The sequence below is a fragment of the Barbus barbus genome, assembly GCF_936440315.1.
Source record: "Barbus barbus genome assembly, chromosome: 25".
Classification (NCBI taxonomy): domain Eukaryota; kingdom Metazoa; phylum Chordata; class Actinopteri; order Cypriniformes; family Cyprinidae; genus Barbus; species Barbus barbus.
Window position 1 is genome coordinate 27,318,723 of NC_136753.1, and position 22,846 is coordinate 27,341,568.

The 22,846-nt window shown below is 35.9% G+C and overlaps 2 protein-coding genes across 3 annotated transcripts in view; one reads left to right on the plus strand and one right to left on the minus strand.

Annotated features, from left to right (window-relative positions):
- Window positions 1-10,981, minus strand: LOC306845290 (recombining binding protein suppressor of hairless-like protein; the record flags this gene model as incomplete). Its single annotated transcript, XM_079377990.1, has 11 exons — window positions 1-534; window positions 2,436-2,539; window positions 2,673-2,828; window positions 2,926-3,066; window positions 4,630-4,742; window positions 5,742-5,879; window positions 6,628-6,802; window positions 7,921-8,030; window positions 8,111-8,181; window positions 8,962-9,096; window positions 10,887-10,981. 11 exons carry the CDS (start codon window positions 10,979-10,981, stop codon window positions 261-263), a joined length of 1,512 nt encoding a protein of 503 aa, XP_079234116.1. The 3' UTR covers window positions 1-260.
- Window positions 10,501-22,846, plus strand: part of LOC306844662 (matrilin-4-like) — a 20,806-nt gene continuing 8,460 nt past the window's right edge. The window contains exons 1-8 of one of the 2 annotated variants that reach the window (XM_079376963.1): window positions 10,501-10,891; window positions 15,666-15,782; window positions 17,244-17,807; window positions 18,890-19,012; window positions 19,103-19,225; window positions 20,543-20,665; window positions 20,923-21,045; window positions 22,226-22,348. In XM_079376963.1, coding sequence (XP_079233089.1) covers window positions 15,710-15,782; window positions 17,244-17,807; window positions 18,890-19,012; window positions 19,103-19,225; window positions 20,543-20,665; window positions 20,923-21,045; window positions 22,226-22,348 — 1,252 coding nt within the window. In that variant the 5' untranslated portion in view covers window positions 10,501-10,891; window positions 15,666-15,709. The remainder of the gene's footprint in view (window positions 10,892-15,665; window positions 15,783-17,243; window positions 17,808-18,889; window positions 19,013-19,102; window positions 19,226-20,542; window positions 20,666-20,922; window positions 21,046-22,225; window positions 22,349-22,846) is intronic. The other variant, XM_079376962.1, reaches the window with a different exon arrangement.

A 22,846-nucleotide genomic window follows, 5' to 3' on the forward strand; every position in this document is an offset into this window, starting at 1 on the left:
AGTTTCATGAATCCAGTTAACTGTATTCCGTCTTTATTGCAGACCGACCCAGCTCTCTCCACAGCCCTAACATCTTGTGCATTCCTACATGTCAAACGCTCCGTCAGAGCTGCCTCTAGTGTGTAAGCTCCCTAAAGCTCTATGTGATTGCATGCTGCGAGAGTTTTCCTTGTTAGTGTAAGTGTTAACAAGAGACTAGAATTGAGCCTGGACTGGACATAATCCGACATGAATATTTGTGTGTGTGTGTGTGTGTGTTCTCAGCTCTGCATGAATAGGTGAAAGTTCGTCCGTGTGAACTCCTGGTGAATGGTGTCTATGAGCGAGTCCGAGTCTGCGGTTCTCTCTGCTGTACTGTTTACTTGAGAGGGGGCACTGTGCTCCGGTGTGTAAGTAAATGAGTATGAACTCCTGTAGATCAGCCCGTCCAATCGGATCAGAGATAAAGGCACTGTGATTGGTTGTCTCATCCATCTCCACTCGCCGCTCAATATGGATACATCAGGAACGACACACAGCAGAGACCTGGAGGACCTGAGATAAATGAAGTATTAGATCTAGTGTGCAACAATTTCTTTTCACCAAAGAATTTGCCTAATCTAAATAATTTTGCCTGTTGTGTCTTAGAAAGTCTTTATTTGCTGGTCCACAACTTAAGGTCTTGAAAAGGTCTTAAATCAGAAAAGAAACTATTTTAATTGATAAAGACATAGCGTTAAATGTTGCATGCATTGCAAAAAATAAAATATCTTCCTCTGTATTTTTGCTTTCCAATATAAATATCTAAACATCCTTAAATCAGGTTGCATTTGTAAATGAGATGTAAATGTAACAAAACTAAAAGTTAATGCTTAGAAGAACAAATGTCTGTCAGTGGGGAATGAAAACTTGTTTACCCTTTGAATTGAGTTCTTTTCTGAGCCCAGTGGCAGATATTTGTTTGAAGACTTCTTGTGTCATTTAGCTTCTCAAGCATGTATTATGATATAAGAATCTTTAGATATTTACACTAAAAAACAAGACCGTAATACTGATGAAGAACATAACTTTTTTGTAGTGTTCTCCATATACATGCACATTAAACATATTGCCATATTGTGTATATACCTTTAATTTATTACTTACATTTTCTTTATGTTTTAAGTCACCTTCACAAACCCCCCTTTTTTTCACAAATTAGTATTGAATAAGTGGCTGCAGTGACTGTTATATTATTGTAATTCAGTGCAATTAGCAAGCTTTAACTGAAGTATTAATCCGATAAATGTCCTGTAATTTAAGATGACGGAAGTTACACCTCAATAATTTGCAGTCATTTCAGTTGCAGTCACTGCTGACCTTCTGACATCTGACACTTGACTACAGCTCTAAGAACCTCCCTAAAAGGACCTGAGAGAGACCATCGTTCCATTCTTGCCTGCTGAGACAGGAATGTCACACCACGGCATCCCTGGAGCCTTGGCAAGATGGTCACAATGGACTAAAATTATTGCACAAAGAAATGTTTAATAGGAGTATGAAATTGTTTGTCTGGCTGTTGACAGTATTTTCTGATTAAAAATATCCAAAATCCTCTCCGTAAAAACATTAACTTGAATACTTTAATTTGTCAACAAAATTAATTTTGAACCTGGCTTTATCCGATGATTTCTGATTTGTTATTGAGCAATAAACCAGTGTGGCCTACACTAATTTTACCGTTTTATGGTGGTTTAGGCTATTAGACACTGCTTAATTGTGATGAACTCACTGCTAGCTGAGAACTGTTTTGGTAACTATACCTGTCAATTAGCACAACCAAAAAAATAATCCTTGTATCATTTGCAGGGATCTTGTGTTGTTCTGATATCTAAAAACCGGTGAATACTTCCTCATGGATTTATTCAGTATGAATAGTCGTTATTTGTGCTTAAACGTGTGATAGGACCTCCTGTGGTTTACAAGAAGAGGAAGTCATATACTGAAAAGGGCAGCCTTTAAACCGCACATTCACAAAGCGTGTCATATTCTAACTCAAATAGCGTAAGTTTCCTGTTTAAGGTGTTTGAACTGTTGAGGAATAACAAATAACCATGTAGCAATGCTGCCAGCTAAATTGTGACAGTAGCTTACCTGTTTACAACAAAGTGCCGTTTTATTAATATTAGTATTTATTAATAATATATTTAAACAGTATAGCCTGAAAAATTAAATTTTAGCTCTGCATATGTTTACATAATTTTGGTTAACATTACGGTTTACCACTATATTTTCAATTGAATTACATGTGAATTTTTGAGATCATTGTTGTTGTTTACAATAGTTTTTGATTGTATGTAGTGTAAGTATTTGGTAGGGTGGCTTGACTGTCGCTTAATTTTAGCTTGCCAAACTACAAGCTACTAATGATGTAAGTATCTGCCTTAACACTGCACCAAAATATGATAAATGCTTACTTGAACATTGTCTCAGCCTGCATGTTACCAAACCAGACCTTTAAGTGTGGACCGAAGTTTTCTCCGTGAAGCTCCAACATGGCCACATGTCCTCCTCCGTTCAACTAAATCAACCAGGACACTTGTTAGTGTTGTTTAGGCAAGTGACCCAGTTTTATTTAACATACAACTCAAAGAGTTTCATATTAAATTTAGCTCCTGTTGAAGAGATGTAATGAATCTGTCTGGATTTCTGACCTCTAGTCCGTTGATGACGGGTACAGGGCTGATGGTGGTCGGGTGACTGGTCAGACTCTCACTGAAGGTGTATTCAACCACCTCCGTTCCAATGATGGTCCAACAGGAGCCGTCGTTCAGTAACACCTTATTACTTTCTTTAGGACACGGAGAGGCCTGTAAGTTTGGAAAGACATGGGGGTGAATAAATGATCACAGTTTTTGTTTCGGGTTGAACTATTGTTCATATTTAACTGTCACTGCCTGTGTTCACCTGGAACTGTATGATTTTTTCATTAGACAGGCACAGGTACGTGTGGCTACTGTCTCTGAACTGGAAAGCACATTTATGAAGCTGAGACACAGGCTCATCCACGTCTAGACATGCATGCTGCTTATTCACTTTACGTATTACCTGCAAGGAACGAAACAGAATCAGGTAACTATTCACACAGCTGACCATTTTGTTCTTTTTACATTTAACATCCCCTTAAAGGAACAGTTTACCCTTTTTCACTGAAGGAAGCATTGTTAAAGACTAGGGACTCATATTTTGGCCAAAAGAAATGGTTTGACATTAAAAATACTTAAATTGTTCATTTGTTTCTTTAAACATGCAATTTTTGGCTTCACAAGACATTGATTGATGGACTAGAGTCATGTGGATTATTGTCATGTTTGGACTCTCATTCTGACGGCACCCATTCACTGCAGAGGATCCATTAGTGAGCAAGTGATGGAATGCTTCTCCAAACCTGTTCTGATGAAGAAACAAATTAATCTTGGATGGCCTGAGAGTGAGTAAAGTTTCAGCTAATTTTCATTTTGGGGTGAACGATTCCTTTAATAAAGAGCAGCAGTGAGCATCCACATTTACTTAATCTTGGATCTGAATATATTTCTATTACATTAACTTTCTTAAGAGATTTAAATCTTTAAAAAATTTAACTCGTGATTTCTGGATTGTACAGAAGTATTTAATCAACATCAGCTACCAAGGTAGGTCTCTTATGAAAGGTTTATGTTATATGTTGTTAAAAAGAAGTTTCTTTTGTAGAGAAATTACTTCCTTGGTGTTTTTCAGATTTAATATATTACACTTTTAAAAGTAAAGGTTCTTTATTGTCAATGATGGTTCCATGATGAACTTCCATAGATACTTTCCACTGCACAAAAGGTTCTTAGTAGTGAAAAAAGTGTTCTTTAGATTATTAAATGTTCTTCAGACTTTTAAGAACAGTTCACTGAAAGGTTATTTGGGAAAACATTGTTTTTGTATAACATTGTTTGCTAAAAAACCCTTTTGGAACCTTTATTTTTAAGATGGTAATTGTAGAAAATGATCTCCATTTTTGTTCCCAGACTTCTGAAATCTGATACGAGCAGACTTAAAATAGCCATTAAAAAAGAAAAAAATTCTATCATGCACCACTGCACCTGGTCCCCCGCAGCACCTGTGTGCTGCACAATATGCTTGACTGTTCACTCTCCTCCCGCACTAGAAATCTTGCTGCATGAGGGCTTCAAATACACGCTTGCAAACCAAAAAAAACCAGTCAGCAAATTCAAACAACTAAAACAACACTGTGAAGGTCTATTCTGTTTGCTAGTCTGCATGTGGTAGTCTAAATGTGGTACTTAAACATCGTCCTTGGCATTTTGATCAAGTGCTTTATCAGCAAATTGTGACGCAGGCTGGTAGCAGTCAAGCTTCCAAAAACACAGGGATGGAAACTTGAATTAACTTCAGAGACATGGATGAAAATATATGGATCAACTTGCAGACTGAATTCAGAAAGGTTTTTTTTAAATAATGCATGCAGTTCTGTTGTTTGGTATTGCTAGTAAAACCAAAATGACACATTTTACCTAAATTTCAGCTTGGATATTTTTTAAATAGATGTTTTGGCTAATTGAGAATCATGTTATAGAAAATAACAAAAATATACAAAATCAGTTTTTTATTTGCATACTGTACCATTGGTGGCAGCGCCACTCCTGAGTCAGTGCATACCAGCTGAACCACACAGCCGTAACAGATGTAGCTGTCACACATGGTGTATTCACTATGAGCGGCTTGCCTCTCCTCCACTATGAAGAAACAGAGTGAGTATTAGGCTATAGCACTGTAAGGGATGAGAAATAAAAATAGACCTCACTCAGATTCGGCCTTGAGTGCCGTATTGGGGTTAAACCCATTTATGCTCAGCTGTTGACCACATGTTGCTGACATTTACAATTGGACCTTTTAGAATTTTCTTCTTTTTTTTTGTTTTGGTGAAATTTCTGGACAACTGATTTTACTCTCAAATGCAGCGAGGCGCTAAAGACGTTTGTAAAGTTTATTTACACTGGACGTCCAGCATAGAGTATGGACCTATTTGGCCAGTTGTTTCTAAACTTGTTTGGGTTTCTTGTGTTAATTTAGCTACTGTGGTGAACAGTGAATTAGTCACTAGAACTGAGTGAGAGGCAACAGCATATGCAAGGGTGAACACGGGTTAATGGGAAAACTTCCACAGTTTCCCATGTCATTAGTATGAATTAGAAGTTGTTAGTTTAATAATACTGTTAGAATATGTTATGTTTACAATATATGTACCGATTTAGGTTTTTCTCTGCACATAAATGCCTAAATTGCATGCAATCATTACTATTACTTTAATGTTGTTAAATATGTGTATGTTAGGAAATATTTGACCGGAGGTTAATGCATAAACTAACAATGGTCAATATTGTTTTACAGGAATTAACCATTGTTAGTATTAGTTAATCTAAATGTTCATGTTATTTGACAGTACTTTAACTAAAGTTAACAAGTATATTTGATCTTAAAAATGTATTGGTAAATGCAGAGATTAACGTAAACCGCTGTAGAAGAACTGTTTATTGTTAATTTACATTAACTAATGTAGTTAACTAATGCTAACGAATTAAACCTTTTTGTAAACGGTTACTAAATATATAGTGTGAAATCTTGAAACCTGACTAATCAGGGTTCATTACTAATTTATAGCTTTTGTCACTTAAAAGAACATTTTTAATAATAATAAAGGCAGAATAACAGAGAAAAATCATTGGATCTCAAACCTAACGTGACAGTGAAGGCCGTCCATTGTCTCGCGCTGGCGACAAAAGCCCCGTCTTCCACTGCCAGGTAACGTGTACTGACCGTCTGCGACCGCAAGCGGTTGAACAACGACACTTTTGAGCCTGATGAAATACACACTGCAGAAACAAACACATACTTTTTAGAAAGTTTCAACAGTTTTTTTTTTTTTTTTTTTATTATAACTGAACCAATAGGCAAACAAAAGAAACACCATTCATAATTTAAACCCTCACTGATACTAAACATTCAGACCGACAAGCAGACAGCAAACACAAATGACGGGTATACTGTGACTAATGCCAGTCTGTTCTTTTCCTTAATCTTTGTCTCATTGTCCGTCTCTCCCACAGAACGGTGAGGAATTCAACGTCACTTGACAACTGCTCTCAGATGTCAAGCGCCTCTTTCTTCCCCTTAGAAGCTCTCTGTGGATCCAGCAGTCAATGTCAACAGAAGATGCCTTCTTAGTGTGTGCTTTAGGATCAGAAGGTTAGAGGTCAAATGTCTGACTCCTGTGGCAATGGCTGCCGGGTGACACCAGTTAGTAGCTTGACCCTACTTCTCATACACAAAGACATGCAACTTACAGGAGTTCCACGTAACAGCACTTAGTCAGAGTCGACGTCATATTTGATTTGACGCAAATGAAGGATAGCTGAACAGTCAATTCAATGGCATGTTGACAACACAAAACAAAAATGTATTACCCAAAAAATTCCATTTGGACAAAAAACACGGGATGCAAAAATGTCCTAGAACCTTAATACTGCACAACATACTGAACTGACTGTCCTTCTATTACTCACAGCATCGAATTCATTTGCATCAAGATAAGTATGGACATTCAGAGTTGCACAGACTCACGGTCAGCATTTTTCATGGACTGCCTCTTCTGTGATGGTTTGGAGATGACTTTAATGAGCCTGCTGTTAAATGTGCCAATTTCTTGCCCTCCGCTGTGAAACAGGTGTAGCAGCAGACGAAAGTGCTTTCGTTTGTCCGTATCGGAGATATACAAGGTTTTTGCACAGGCAAACATCTGAAAAACATAAATGCGTCAATTGTTAACATTTACAAAAGTTTGCAAGTTAGAGGTTGGTATGATTTATTTGATCAAAATTACAGTAAAAACAGTGAACTATGTTTACTATTTCAATTAACCACACTGTAAAAAGTGATAAGTTGACTTAACTTAAAAAAATTGAGCAAACCTGTTGCCTTAAAATTAAGTAAATAATAATTTTAAAAAATAAGTTAAGTGAACCTGACAATTCACTTAACTTAATTTTTTTAATTATTATTTACTTGATAATTTTAAGGCAACTGGTTTCCTCAATTTTTTTTAAGTTAAGTCAACTTATAACTTTTTGGAGTGCATTATCAATTTGAATATATTGTAAAATGTAATTTATTCCTGTGATCAAAGCTGAATTTTCAGCATCATTACTCCAGTCTTCAGTGTCACATGATCCTTCAGAAATCATAAGAATATGCTACTTTGCTGGTCAAGAAACATTTCTGATTTTTATTCATGTTGAACACAGTTGTGCTGCGTAATATTATACTACAGTTATTCAATATTCTTTGATTAAAAAAAGTTTTAAAAGAACAATTGATTTGAAATCGAAATCTTTTCTTTCATTATAAATGCCTTTACTGTGACTTTTGGCCAAATGAATGCATCCATGCTGATTAATTTCTTACTGACCTTAAAACTTTTAAATGGTAGTATAATTGTTAATTGTATCTAAAGCATTTGAGTTTAGTTTGAGATCTTTGATTGCAGACTTTGGTATCTTGGTAAATCTGAACACAGTTGGAGACATTTTTGAGATCTCATCTGAAGAGGATCACACGTTTTATGTTTTTCCCCATGCACCATAACATAAATCTGTGAATAACCTTATCAAAAGTTTGCTCTCCATTTAATCTTGTTGTTTTGGTGGTGCGAGTATTACTTTCTGGGGTCAGGAAGTTTAAAGATCATTCATCTTCACGTGCATCCATCTGCCCTCCTTACACAAACCTGGTTGTAATCCATGTAGAATAAACATATGATCTCATCTCCAAATCTATAAGTACACACAGCAGTCATGTTCTCTCATAAACCTGACAGACTCTCTCCTCTTTGATCGCTGGGCTTTGGCAATGTCTCACCCTCCTGTCTGTCTGCTCCTCAAAGCTCAGCTTGAAACTGTCTGTCCGTGGATCAGCGGAGCTGTCCAGACCCATGTAACCAAAAAGCCGACAACTGGCCTCTCCTAGACCTGATGCTGTGTGAATACAAATTAAAAAATTAGTGAATTACAAGGGCAAGAATGAAGATGTTCTCTCACAGCTCACTGACCTTTCAGCTGCTCCTGTCTGAGTTTCCATCCGTGTCCAGTGAGATACACGCAAGGAGGCGGACAGAAAAACCTATGAAATTGCACAAAACAATTATTTTTGGAATGAGATATGAAGAAAGAGGGTGTGCAGTAGTTTTACTTACATTTTAAAATAATTATAAAAACATGGTTTTGGAGGGAAATAATTGTTTAGCGTTTTATACGATACAGATTGTTTCAAAGTAGCTTTACATGAATAAACAGGAAAATAACAGCATTACTGTTCTAAAATTAATCAGTTATGAAACATTCAATTGTAAAGCAGCTCTACAGAAAACAATAGCATCATTCAGCTCAATTTAGTTGAATGTTTAGTTCAATAACTCAATGATTTCATTTATTAGTTTGATTAAACTATATGCAGATATACAGAAGGCAAGTTCAGTGATGATTTATTTCAGTGTTACAATGTTAATGCCATTACTCAGCTGTAATCAGTTTTATATATAAAAACAAAAATATCAGTTAATAAAGCTTTTGGAACATGGTAGCTGGTTTCTAGCTAGTATATCTGGTCCAAGCTAGTTAACCAGTTGGTGGACACCTGGTTTAATTTGTTATCCATCTTTATCAAGTTGTTTAGAGCTGGTAGACCAACAACAAACCAGCTTCGGTGTTTCAAAAACCATTTTAAGCTGGAATTATGTTTTTTTTGTTTTTCTTCCTTCAGCAAGGGTTTGGTTCAGTCATCAGCTGGTCAAACCAGCAAATAACCTGGAGTTGGTTTTACATTCTTCAGTATATTTATGTGTATATGCTTGTATATTTCACTGATGAAAAATGTGAATGCACAGATGGAAATCGTTTTTACCTCTTCTCATTCCCGTAAGACTTCTGAGCAACTTTGGCATGCAAGATGATCACTGATTGGTCAGGTCTGAATTGAAGGTATTGCCTCACTGAATCTTTGTTGACTTTTGGCAACAAGGAGAAATTTTGATCTTCCCTAGTGATGCACAAAAATATTTATTTTAAATTTAGTGTTACAAAATGGTAAAACGGTGGTAAACCCAAATGTATACTCCAAAATCATGCAAATTTCTCTTTGAAGTGAACTATCTGTGCATTTCTCATAGATCCAATCGTGGAAAAGGTCCTTACTGGTTTCGACATAAATGTTGTTATTGGGGCAGTGGGACATTAACAGCTTTGTTGACCTACTGTGCTCTCTGACATACAGCAACAAGCAGTGTTAATGATTCAGTAATAGATACTGTAATAGAATAATAGATATTCTGAAACAAATACAAGCAATTTTTATGTGGGTGGTTTGAATGTGTAGACTGCAGCAGAGGACAGGAACTGTCCAATTATTTTAGGGGGGAAAACAAAAATTAACAAACACTACATGATGCATTTAGGGCAATATATTTCAATATAAATCCGTTTTATTCTAATTTCCTTTTTAAATCCTTGTAGGATAAATGCCAATGGCACAGAAATGGAACCTTGTAATATTTGTTCAAATAAGAAAACATCTCCCTTTGTGTTCCACAGAAGAATGAAAATCTCATGGGCTTGCAATGACATATTGGGGAGTAAAACTGACAGGATTTTCATTTTTTTGGTCAAGCAACTCTGTATTCATCTAAGAATCCTGGGAGAGAGAAAAAATCTGAGTTTCCACAAAAATAATAAGCAGCACAACTGTTTTCAACGCGGATGATAATAATAATAATAATAAATGTTTCTTGAGCAGCAAGTCAGCAGATTAGAATGATTTCTGAAGGATCGTGTGACACTGAAGACTGGAGTGATGATTTTAAATCAAATAATTGCAGGAAATACTTCTTTCAAAAGCATTAAAAACTAACTCTGAAAGTTGAAACTTTGAGCTTCATATGATCTGTTTGCAGTGACTTGTTTTAAATAATTATATTACTTACTCAATGTGAAACTGATTAAGACCCCAAGGATATAAATGTGATATTCCCCAGCAGAGTGAAGTGCTTTAATTGAAACTCACTTAAATCCCCAGGCTTAGGATGTTTCAGTCCGTCTGCCCAGATTTTTATTTGAGGCCTTCCCAGGAGGATACGGGGTCAGAGGGGCACTGATGTTATTTCCCACTTAGGATGAAGGTCAAATTAGATCCCAGTGTTTGGCTTTTTTTATTATTGCACACAAAACTTTTTAATGCTTTGTATGGTTAGTTAACATGAAATATGCATCCTAAAATTATTTTGAGTGTTTTTCTTCTAGTTGCGGTATCTAAAATGCACTTTCCCTCTCACATAAACTGTACTCTATTAAGTCATGATAGAGTTATTCGTTGACTACCCTAATACAGACCACTTTAATATTTCTCAGGAAGCCTATAAAGAAAATAGCATCACAGTAAATGAAATTTGGACTGATAAAGTCAGTTCTGTGTTCACTAATGGCACTTCAAGAGCTGGTGCATCAGTCGTGGACTAAAGCAGAAGCAAGGAATTTCTGTAGGCTCACTGAAAGAAAGCGTTAATGTTCTCTCTCTCCTGCTGCAACCCCCCAAAGAAATCCTGCCTGCTCTTCCCATTTCGGACGGGGGTGGGACCTACATTTTAAACGTGCTCTGTAGATTTAATACCTGGCCAATGTCTTGACTGTTCACTCTATGCCTGGAGAGGTTACTACTCACCTTAAGGACCTGTTTGGCTCTTTTAATACGCTTTCTGAACCACTGCCGCGTGATTTTGTCGTATTTTTGGATACCGTTGCCCTCTTCTACAGGAGAGACTGTACCTGTGTGATTACCTGAGGTGAGTGAAGCACGCGCCTGATGTGTACAGGTGAGACACTTCTGTCGAGTCCACAATGGCCAACCCTGGAGAATCGGGAGAAAAACGCATTGTTGCATGCGATTTAATTGGTCGGAAAAAGCTGTTTAAAATAGTAGTTGTGAGACCATTGAACGTAGTGAATGTGAGAGATGTGCTTTTTGTGCTATTTTGAAACGATGTTTTTAGGTTAAATGCTTCCCTCAGTAATAAAAAAGATGTACTTTTCATTTAAATACTGCATAATAAATAATATACGTTATAACATGTTAATTATTTTATATATATATATAATCAAATTGCTTTTTCGTTATAAAATGCAATTGGTCCTTCAAATAATCAGGTATGTTTTTATCTAGGCAATTTTTGAATAAATGTCTGTCACGAGATTTAATTAAAATATACTTTGTTTGATTAATTCGTATGTGTAAACTATTTTAAGAGTTCAAATGTTCAATAGCCTCTAATGTGATGTTATGATCGCATCACATGGTCTTTTATTTTAACCCGCGACAAGTGTATTTATTTAAAATATGGCATACTGACATATTATTTCCGCTGTCTGTATATCGTGTACAATATGTGAATTTTCTATATCCATGAAATATTAGTGTGTGGTTTACTACCAAAGCATATTTTGGAAAAATGCCTCCCACAATGCAGTGCTCTTAAGTTGGCCTTCCATTTTCAAGTAAAGTGGAAGTTATGTCAGCTACCATTTTTATTTTTTTGCACAGTATTTGTTCAGAGAGCAAAAATGCAATCTAGACAACATTTCTAAATTTTGGGATGATGATCAAATGGCTAATTTAATCATGGAAAATCAATGCAGCATATAATTTTGAAAAAATGGTTCCAGAGCAATTCTTATAAAAACTATATTTTATTCTTCTGAATGTTGTATTAAAGCTTCTGTGACATTAAACAACTGTGCAGTGAGTAGTAAGTATTCCCTTCCAAACACAGCCAAGACCTGAACTAAACTAAATATAGATCACCATGTAACAGACTGTCTGTGTCTCAAACCTAGTGAGCTGCCAACCTAAACAGCATATTTGGGCATCATGCTTTCCACAGTGCTATCTAGATAGGCAGCTCACCAGGTTTTGGGGCACAGCCACATGCTTTAGGTGCGCAGTGGTTGGCTGGAGGCGAAACCGGTATTAGTAGTAGCAAAGCGTCACATCTGCTTTCAATCCCACTTTAACAAGAAGCTGCTGTTAGTTAAGTTAACTTCTGCTCTGAAGCTGTCAGTCAATCGGCTGCCAAAGAAACCAGGCTTGTCATTTTCCTCCATTCGCCCTCCTCCTGTAATGCTCCTGTCTTCTCCCTCGCTTCCTCACACTGGGTTTTTCTTTGGTCTGTCTGTGCTCCATGTCAAGCTGAGAGAAATGTTTACACTGCGGGGCTTTACCCCATGGAGATCCCTTTGGGAGAAAGCTTGGATCCGGGCAGCTTAAACAGTTTTATAAAGATATATACAGCACACTGGAAGAAATGTTCTGTTGCTCTTTTTTTTTTTTTTACTGCAGGTCACCTTTTCTCACTTTTACTTATTTTATTTTTAACTGCATAAATGTCAGGTAAATTTTGGAATATTGTCAATCTTAAAGATCCTAAAACAGGCTTTTTATGCAAAATATTAATTTATTTTTAAGAATCCCCAGCATTGTTAATGTGGTTCTCTTTTATTAAGTTAAATACAAATATTATATAATGAAAATTACATAATATAAAAAAATATATATTTTTTATTTTATGATTGTCAGATGGTTCTGCCATTGAAGTGATGGCACACTGCAAATCATAAAGATCCGGAAATAGACTTTCTGATGTAAAACATAATTTATTCTTATGTAATTTATATCTTAAAATACTGCCCACCATTACATAATTTTCTTTTATTTATTTTTCATTCAATCTCAATAAATAAAAATACATAATATAATATAAATAAAAAATAAAGTCATTTTCATTTGAAAGAATGCTTACCACATGGTTATCTTTTATTATTTTGATTTATTTTTCATCAATAAATGAAATATTATGTAATAAATATTTGTATAAATTCATATTATACATTTATTTTGTTTGAAAAAATAGCCATAATTGTTAACATGATTCTCTTTTATTATTCATAAATGTGTAATAACTAAAAATATTATATAATATAAATAACAAATACATTAATCTCATTTACTTAAAACTCCGGCCACCATTGTTAGCATATTTATCGCACTGACCTGTTTCTGTTTCTCTGTCTCCTTTCCTTTGGTCCTGCATGGCGTTCAGGTGTACAACAGCCACTTTGAAATCTTCATAAACTCTTCTATAGTACCAGACACTCCACTGGTGTTCATGCCAAATGGTTTAACTTTAATCCGTCCTTTCGCAATAGTGTAACTGTCAGAGTCCTGTTGTAAGAGGACTTCTCCATCTCCATTTCCAATAACTCTGTTATCAGCCTCATAGGAGTATTTGTAAATCTATATGCGTGTTTGTTTTCAGAGATAGTCACCTGTACTCAGGTGCTGAATTCTCACGCCTCCCTCCACGTGGCAAGCAGTTGGACACAGAATGAGGCGTAAAGTCCAAATAGAAATGAATGTGGGTGACATTTAGTGCAGATGTTGATTATTTTGTGGGAGTAAAAGGTGGACACCAAACCTATCTGGCTTTTAAGTTACAACCTTGAATAACAAGCAAACAGGAATCATGGTTGAAGAGCATAAGTGATTTTACACAAGTAGGTAGTGATGGGGTCACATGGAATTTGCATTATTTCCAGATGCAGGGCCTGAAATTGTGAAATATAGAGGGGGTGTGTTCATTAAATCAGCAAACCCATTTATAAGGGGCTGCATGTTCTTCAAAGCCAGTTGAATGGAAACAATTTATCAGTAAAATATCAGTACATGCAAATAGATGGGAATAACAGCACCTCTTTGTATGCCTATAGTGCAGTTAAATGTGACATTGGCTGCCATCCAGAAGCCAGCGATGATGCTATATTCTCTGTAAACACACCTCTTAAATCTTCTGAATCTGCTTATATGATGAGTGTGACCATACAGTGCTGAAATGATCAAAGCCGAGTTAAGGGCCTAGGCAGCTCGTACGCACACACGCAAAGCCTAATATGGCACAAAGGATTCATTGTATTAGCTCACAAGGGACTGAAGTCTGCTGTTAAACTGGATGCCACTGAAACCAACAGTCATGTGCAGAGTCTTTATCAAGACTGAGAGAAACCACAAACCAGTCCTGGACTCCTGGTCACAGAAGTCATGTTGCTCATGCTGAGAGAAGCAGTATATAGGGATGCATGTGTGATATCTTTTCTCTTTTTCATTTTTGTATTTGAAAACAGGTTAATTCACCCTTAAATTGGCATTATGTGGTTATTTACTTAATCACGTTATATTTTAAATCAATTTGATTTTAATCTTCCACTTTGAGCAAAAATGAAAACAGAGGATTTTGTACTATATTCCAAGTCCTTTGAAACCAATAGACCAAAATGATAGCATTTTGCCTTGTAGAAGATTTGTGAATACTCTCATGTTAACAATTGAGAGTATTCACATTAAAAGTGTAACATACCATTGAAAAAGTTTGGGGTCTGTAAGATTTTTAAAATGTTTTTATTGTCTCTTATGCTCACCAATGCTACATTTATTTGGTCAAACTTACAGTAAAAACAGCAAAATTGTGAAATATTATTACAATTTTAAATAACTGATTTCTATTTTAATATATTTTTAAATTGTAATTTATTCATGTGATGCAAAGCTGAATTTTCAGCAACATTACTCCAGTCTTCAGTGTCACATGATCCTCCACCAGAAATCATTTCAATGTTTAAAACCAGTTTTGCTGGGTAATATGTTTATAGAAACTCTGAATTATTTGAAATAAAATCTTTTGTAGCATTTTTCGTTGCAAATATATTTACTGTCACTTTTAATCAATTTAATATGTCAGTGCTGAATAAAAGTTTCAATTTCTTAAAAAGCTTCAAGTTTAAAAAAAAAAAAAAAAACTTGCTGACCCCAAACCTTTGGCCTTAAAAATGGATGTGAGAACTATGGCAAAAAAAAAGTCTATTCATTGCATTAACCTTTTATATGACTTCAGAAGTTGCAAATATATATTTGCAATATAGTGCATGTTGTATAGACAACCTTTATGGTACTTTATGTGGTGTTGATTGACATGAGGGTGGATAAATGATGACAGAATTCTCATTTTTGGATTAATTATTCCTGCAAGCATATCAGCTTCAACTGCTATGTGTGTACAGCTGAAATGCTGTTTTTAATTGAATAGTGAATAGAAAAGCAATAATCTGTCAGGCTGTTTATCTGCTGAGTTCAAAGACAGTAACAATTCATGCCAAACCATGACACACTCCTCCGTTCTGTGGCCCACTGATAGTGATAACCCTTATCAGGCCTTTGGAGAAGCAAATCCCTTTTTGAAAGCCAAAGTGACTGACAGCACGCCGTTTACAACGCCAATGTCCCAGACACTGTTATTTTCCAGCAATTACTTCACACAGCGTTTGAACTCGGTGCCTATGTTGATGTGATCGGCCCAAAAGTCTATTAACGGCCTGTTTAGAACTGCTGCTGTGGACCATCTGTTTGGTGTCGCCATTTTATTGCGAGCTCAGACTGGAATGTATGGCTGCTTTTAAAGCACAGATTTCCCTTGACCTGCAATTTTTTTCTTTCTTTCTTTTCTCCACCTACAGCCAGTGGGATTTTTGCGGTAAGCTTGGGCCTTTGTCGACGAAACATGACACGTGCGTTGGTGTACGTTGGTGTGCTAATAGCCATAATGGCAGTGACGGAAGCAAGACCTAAATCAGGTTGGTTAAACCGCCATCATAACACTTACAAAATCAATCTCGGCAGTAAGACAAGTAGTCTGAGTCTGTCGATTATGGTAAGCATTTAGTGGTTGCACTGTTGTGTTGTTACTGGCAAACCAGACAACCATTATACATTTGTTTTTTGTCAGGATTCAGATTTTACATGCAAAACTAAACCAAAATATATTAATAGAAGCATGAACTGCATAGGCCCATTATGCAAAACTATTAAACCGTGATGGGGCTGAAAAAGAAAATTGACTTTGTCTTTATAATTTGAACATTAGGTTTCTAAATGTCTCTTGAATGGTTTCATGCTCTTGGCAGCCAATAATTAACCACACAAAGCTCATACATAGTAATCACATCATGTTTGTCCTCACTGAGTTGGTGAACTTCCATTTTAATATGTTCTGAGTAAATTTTTCTTTTCATTTTGGTAATTTTGTTCATGGTTACCCATCTTCCAAATTTGACTACCAAATGATAGATGAATTTGGACCCAAATAGGGTTTGATTAGATGGCATTGGATGCGTTTTCTCCTCCCTCTTAAAAATTAAAAACAAATAGGCTTTGCTATCTAAATGATGCATGATTATATAGTTAATTGCATTTTGCATCTGTAACCCTATCAGATCTGCGACCAATTTTTGGTATAATGCCAATGACTGCATTCAAAATATGCCAAGTTGTCCTCTTCATTAAGACTTGAGTGGTCTATTTTTAAACTTTAGCTTCCATGTCCATGTTGTTCTCAAAACATTCAAATTTTAGTAAAACATGGCACTGATATCGGAAAACACTGTACACTCTTAAAATAAAGGAGGTTCTGCCATTGAAGAACCATTTTTGGTTCCCCAAAGAATTAAGTAACATAATTAAAAGTAAAAGTAATTAAGTTCTTCATTATAAAGAACCTTTTATGCAGTTGAAAGTGTCCATGGATATTAAAGGTTCTCCTAATGACCATCTATGCCAATTAAAAATGTTATTTTTGAGAAAACCATTATTTGGTTCCCAAAGGGCATTTCATTTAACAGTTCTTAAAAGATCCATTTTTGTTTGAAGACCAATTTAAACTGCGTTTTAAAACGAAAACAATACTCGTCTACACTGGCGTTTTCTGATCGATCTCTGTCTACACTACACAACTGAAAACGCATGCTACATGACCATTCGTGCAGGTACAACCAATAGATATGTATAGCTAGATTATTTAGATGGCGGACGCATCTACGTGCTTGGAGCGGTCGAATGGGAAATCTACCTATACATTTCTATGGGTACAACAATAAGCACGATGTTATTGTTTACACAGTCTCCAAGGATACGCAGTGCGAATGTGGGCAGCTACGCCATCTGTTTTCAAAAATCGTTTTAAAATGAAAACACACTTGTGTAAACGGGGCCTAAATCAGTATTGCCATTGTGTGTTTTTCCTTTTTTTTTTTTTACAGCTGAACCAAAGTGTAAATCTGGCCCGGTTGACCTTGTGTTCATCATCGACGGCTCCCGCAGCGTACGTGCTCATGAGTTTGAGACAATGCGCAAGTTCATGATAGACATCATCCATGAGCTGAACGTTGGCCTGGAAGCTACAAGAATTGGTGTGGTCCAATACTCCAGTCAAGTCCAGAACGTGTTCTCCCTCAAAGCCTTCAGCAAGCCTGCTCAGATGGTCAAAGCCATCAACGAGATCATTCCATTGGCTCAGGGCACCATGACCGGCCTGGCCATCCGCTATGCCATGAACGTAGCCTTCTCTGCTGAAGAAGGTGCCCGTCCCAACGTCCCCCACGTAGCGGTTATCGTGACAGACGGTCGTCCTCAGGACCGTGTGGCTGAAGTGGCAGCTGCTGCGAGGGAGTCTGGGATTGAGATCTATGCCATTGGTGTCGCCAGGGCTGATATGACCTCACTGCGAGCTATGGCGTCTCCACCGTTTGAGGATCATGTGTTCCTGGTGGAGAGCTTTGACCTCATTCACCAGTTCGGTCTTCAGTTCCAAGACAAGCTTTGTGGTAAAGTGTTCCTCCATTTGATATATGCTCCACATTACAGAAAGAATCTAGTCATAAAAGTTGAACTTTTTAGGATTCTTTTCTAAAAGGTTCTAACCTCAAACCTCAAGTCAAAGGTGTAATTTCTTTTTAGCAATAAGAAAAGGATGTACCCTACCATGCAAATATTTTAGGGTCTGTTAATATTGTTAACGATTTTGAAACGTCTCCTGTGCTCACCAAGGCTACAGTTATTTGAGAAAAATAAAGTAGAATCAGTAATATTGTGAAATATTACTGTAATGAAAAAACTGATTTCTATTTGAATATATTTTAAAATATAATTTATTCCAAATTATAATGCAAAACTGAATCATTACTCCAGTCTTCAGCATCACATGATCATTCAGAAATCATTCTAATATGATGATTTAGTGAATTAAAAAATAATTAGTTTTTTTTATGTTGAAAACAGCTGTGCTGCTTAGTATTTTTATTTTTCTAGGAATCTATGATGAATAGATAAAAAGAATAGCATTTTTTAAATAATCTTTTGTAACTTTATAAATATCTTTACTGTCACTTTTGAATGATCAATTTAATGATGAATTTAATGCATTCTTGCTGAATAAAAGCAATAATTTCTTAAAACATATATTTTTAACGGTCCTATATAGATTTTAAGATAATGTAATTAAATATACTAATAAAATAAAAATAATAAATAATCCTAAAAATAAGTAAAATAGTCCTTAAAATTATTAATTTTTTTTTATCTTAAATATAGGTAATTAATTACAATATTATTTTTTTGTTATTTTGTCAACAACAATTATAAGCCATTTTTGTGCAAAAACTGTGAACACTGGTTGAGATCGGTTTCACATTGTCCTTTGAGCTTTAAATCAGTCCCACCTTTCTTTTCTTTTTTTTTCTTGTTGAATATCCTGTTTCAACAAGGATTTGGAATTGGAAAATCTTATACGCTATACAGAAATCTTATGTTGACTAAGCACATGAATGCTCTTTCTTTTACATCCTGTGGACACAATGATTTAGCTTTTCTTGCTTTCTCAGTACTCATGTGCGCATTGGATTTGCAGGGATGGACTTGTGTCTGGAGTCTGATCACGGCTGTGAGCACATCTGTGAAAGCTTGCCTGGTTCCTACAACTGTCTGTGTCTGCCTGGATACACACTCAACGAGGATGGCAAGACCTGCACACGTGTGTAGCTTTGCAAATGACACATCATCATAGACGTATGACACAATTATCATTCCAGTGGCGCTCAACAGGTGTGTGTTTGCTTTGCAGCCATTGATCTATGTGCTAAAGGGAAGCATGATTGTGATCAGATCTGTATCGCTTCACCCGGGTTGTTCACGTGCGACTGTAACACAGGATACACGCTCAACGACGACAAGAGAACCTGCACAAGTCAGTGACACACAAGTGATATCTGTGTAACAATTCATGTGAAGTGTGAACTTCTAGATTTTGTAGAATAACAGACAAATTTTATGTTCGGAATAGCATACTGCAATACCATTCATACTATTTTAGCAGTACGCATTATACGTAGTGAACACAGTATGAAAATATCCTGTATGCATGGAATATCTAAACTCTGTATGCCGTATGCAGTACACTAGTATGCAGTAGTGTGTACACTAGTGTTCCATTTTGAACATAACCAAAGGTACATACTGTATAAATATACACCTGTTCTGCAAGTGTACAGCACAGTAATAATTGTGCCTTAGCACATAGTATGCTTACATTTAAACGCAAACTTAAAGATCCCGTGAAATCAGTTAATAAGCATTTTTCTCTCTGATATATTTTCCCAACTCTTGTTTTTATTTTAGTGTTATTTAAATACTTTTACAGTATTTATTAATATTTTGATGTAGCTTTCAATTTGATAATTTCAGTTTTCTTTTAAATTTGAGTAATTTTATGTGCTTTAATCTTTTTTATTAGTTTGTTTTAATATTTTATTTCATTTTATTAATTTTACTACTTCCACTTAAACGTAGAAATTGTGTTCATGTGTTATGTGCTTTTGATGTTTTTATTAGTTTTGTAAACAATTTTTTTAGCTTTAATTTATATTATTTTTAGTACTTCATCTTAATCTTATTTTAATTCACTTTAATTCACCAAACAAGTGATCCTACTTAATATTAAGTGACCTTAACTACTATGTACTTACATTTAAATTAATCATTTGGTACAATGCACTTATTGTGTATATACATGTTTTTACATTGTACTTATATTTAAAAAAAAATACACACATGTAATTATATCTGTAATCAATTTCTGTAATTACATTTATAATTACACTGTTGATCCAACCCTTACACCTTAACCCACCCTTAAACCTACCCATACCACCAAACCTGTCCCTAACCTTACCTGTATAGCTAAAGTGTTTTGCAATACAATATAAACACAATAAGTACATAGTAATTATTTTTTATGTAAGTACATAGTTCAGGTCACTTAATATAAAGTGGGACCCTATTTTAATTCTGCTTTACTCCAATTAACAAAAAAACAAAACAAAAACAACAAAACAGTTTTAGTTTTAGACAACTATAAAAACACTGATTGAAGAAGGAAGTACACTAGCCTATAGATGGCTTTAAGATGAATAGACGAGGACTAAAACCCAGAAAGCTCCAGTCCTGATTTCATGGGGTCTTTAACACCTATAAATCTTCTCACACCATTCTCTGCCTGTTCCAGTGATCGATTACTGCTCATTTGGGAATGATAGCTGCGACCACGAGTGTGTGAGTGTGCTCAATGGCTTTAATTGTCGCTGTAACGAAGGATACTCACTCAACGATGACCTGAAAGCCTGCACAAGTTAGTGAGAGCAATTCCCTGCAACTTACAACACTTTTTAAAATATAAAAAAGTATTCTGTGTAGTATTGCAATAGTATTCCATTCAGTTTGTACCATATGAATACAGAGCAGGTGATGTAAAACAAGCAGAAATAATAAATGTTTTCATAGTAGCTGTTTGCTAGTATCAGCAAGTGCAAACATTAATAGACAGCGATGAATTTTGCGTGTGTTTTACCATCACCAAAATCTCATGCTTCTGTCTGCCTGTTCCAGTGATCGACTACTGTTCATTTGGGAATGATAGCTGTGAGCACGAGTGTGTGAGTGTGCTTCAGAGCTTTTATTGCCGCTGCCATGAAGGATACACACTCAATGAGGATGAAACAACATGCACAAGTTAGTGAGGCCCACGGATACGCAAACAATTCACATATGGAGGAATCACAAATACCCACAATACTACAAGCCTATAATTACATGCCAGACACAGACATTCTCCTAACTAACACTTTTCAAACACATGGAACAGTTTCTAATGCAAAGACAAAGTTCGCAATGTCATTACAGCTTCCTCTTGGCCGTATTATGCTGCTATAAAACACACTTGCGCTACTTATCTATGCATTTCTTCCTGTGACCAGCTGGTTTATCTATTAAGCCACTGAACAAAAACAGTGTGTTTTAGTGTTTGAGATTCTCATTCTGGGCAGTTTTTATAGTAAATAGTAAGAACAGCCAAATAGTTGAGCATTTTTGGTTTATAAGCAGTATGGGGAAGTACGCATCGAGTAGCTTTTAGATTTCAAGAACAAGCTACTCTGATAAATGCTGCAAGCTACTTGCAAAAATAGCTGTTAAGGCTATTAGTAGTAGTTATCTGACACACAATCTTTTGTAAGTAATATAGTATCTTAAAAAACTGTCATTTGCATTTTTACCATGCTATACTGCTATTTGTTGGCACAACTTTTACTTATAATGCTTAGCAGGCTACAGTTTCAAATTAATAAAAGTACTGTCCGCTACTCTTCATCTATGCCACTAGCAAAAAGTAGCTCAGTTAAAACTAATAATAATAGGCCTAGTTATCCAGAACAAAACCATTTGTAAGCAGTGCCTTAAAATTCTGTGATTTAGTATTTCTCCATGCTGCTATTTGTTAGCACAAGTAGCTTGTTTTTTGTTGCTGTAGCTTAGCTGCAGTAAATGACTGTACAAGCTACTATTTGTTAGCTATGCTACAAGCTACTCGCAAAAGTAGCTAACTCAGCTATTAGTAGTAGTTATCTGGCACAAAATGATGATTTAGCATTTTTCCTGCTACATACTGTTTGTTAGTAAAACTTGTTGCTGGAAAAATACACTGTTTTGAAAGTAGCTAAGCTACTGTCATGCTACTGAAAATGTAGTTAACTTAATAGCGTTGCTGACTTAAGCTAATTGCTAAAGAGACTCATGCATATAGTTTAGCAGCTTAAATGTTCTGAAACAAGATACATGCTTGTAGTTGACTTTGATGTGTTTGCTCTTCCTTCTTTGCCAAAGCTTTTCTCTCACTGTTCTCTGCCTGTTCCAGTGATCGACTACTGCTCATTTGGGAATGATAGCTGCGAGCACGATTGTGTGAGTGTGCTTAATGGCTTTAACTGCCGTTGTAACGAAGGATACTCACTCAACGATGACAAGAAGACCTGTACAAGTTAGTGAAGTCCATCGTCAGTTTGTACATTCGCAGATTCAAAAGGAATTCCCATTTTTCTCAGTTGTTTACCATCAGTATTGGGTCCATCCATGCTAAATTGTTAAGATGCTAGTTTGAATATCAACAGATGTGGATCCTATTGGTTTTAATTATAGGCTATAATACCTTCCTCTAGTTGCTCTCTGTTCTCTCTCAAAGCACTGAAAGCTCTGTAAGGGATTTCAGATGTTTGTCCACAGTTGGGAATTAGGATTGGGAATTAGGCCACACAGCCTCTCTTGTAAAACCGCATCTTCTTGTTTTTTCCCTCCAAAACAGCGCATAAATGTCTCAATAAGGGCATGTGATGGCCAAAAAAGGTCTTAACTTTAAAGGAACACTCCACTTTTTTTGGAAATAGGCTCATTTTACAACTTTTTGAATCCATTCAGCCGATCTCCGGGTCTGGCGGTAGCACTTTTATTTTAGCTTAGCATAGATCATTGAATCGGATTA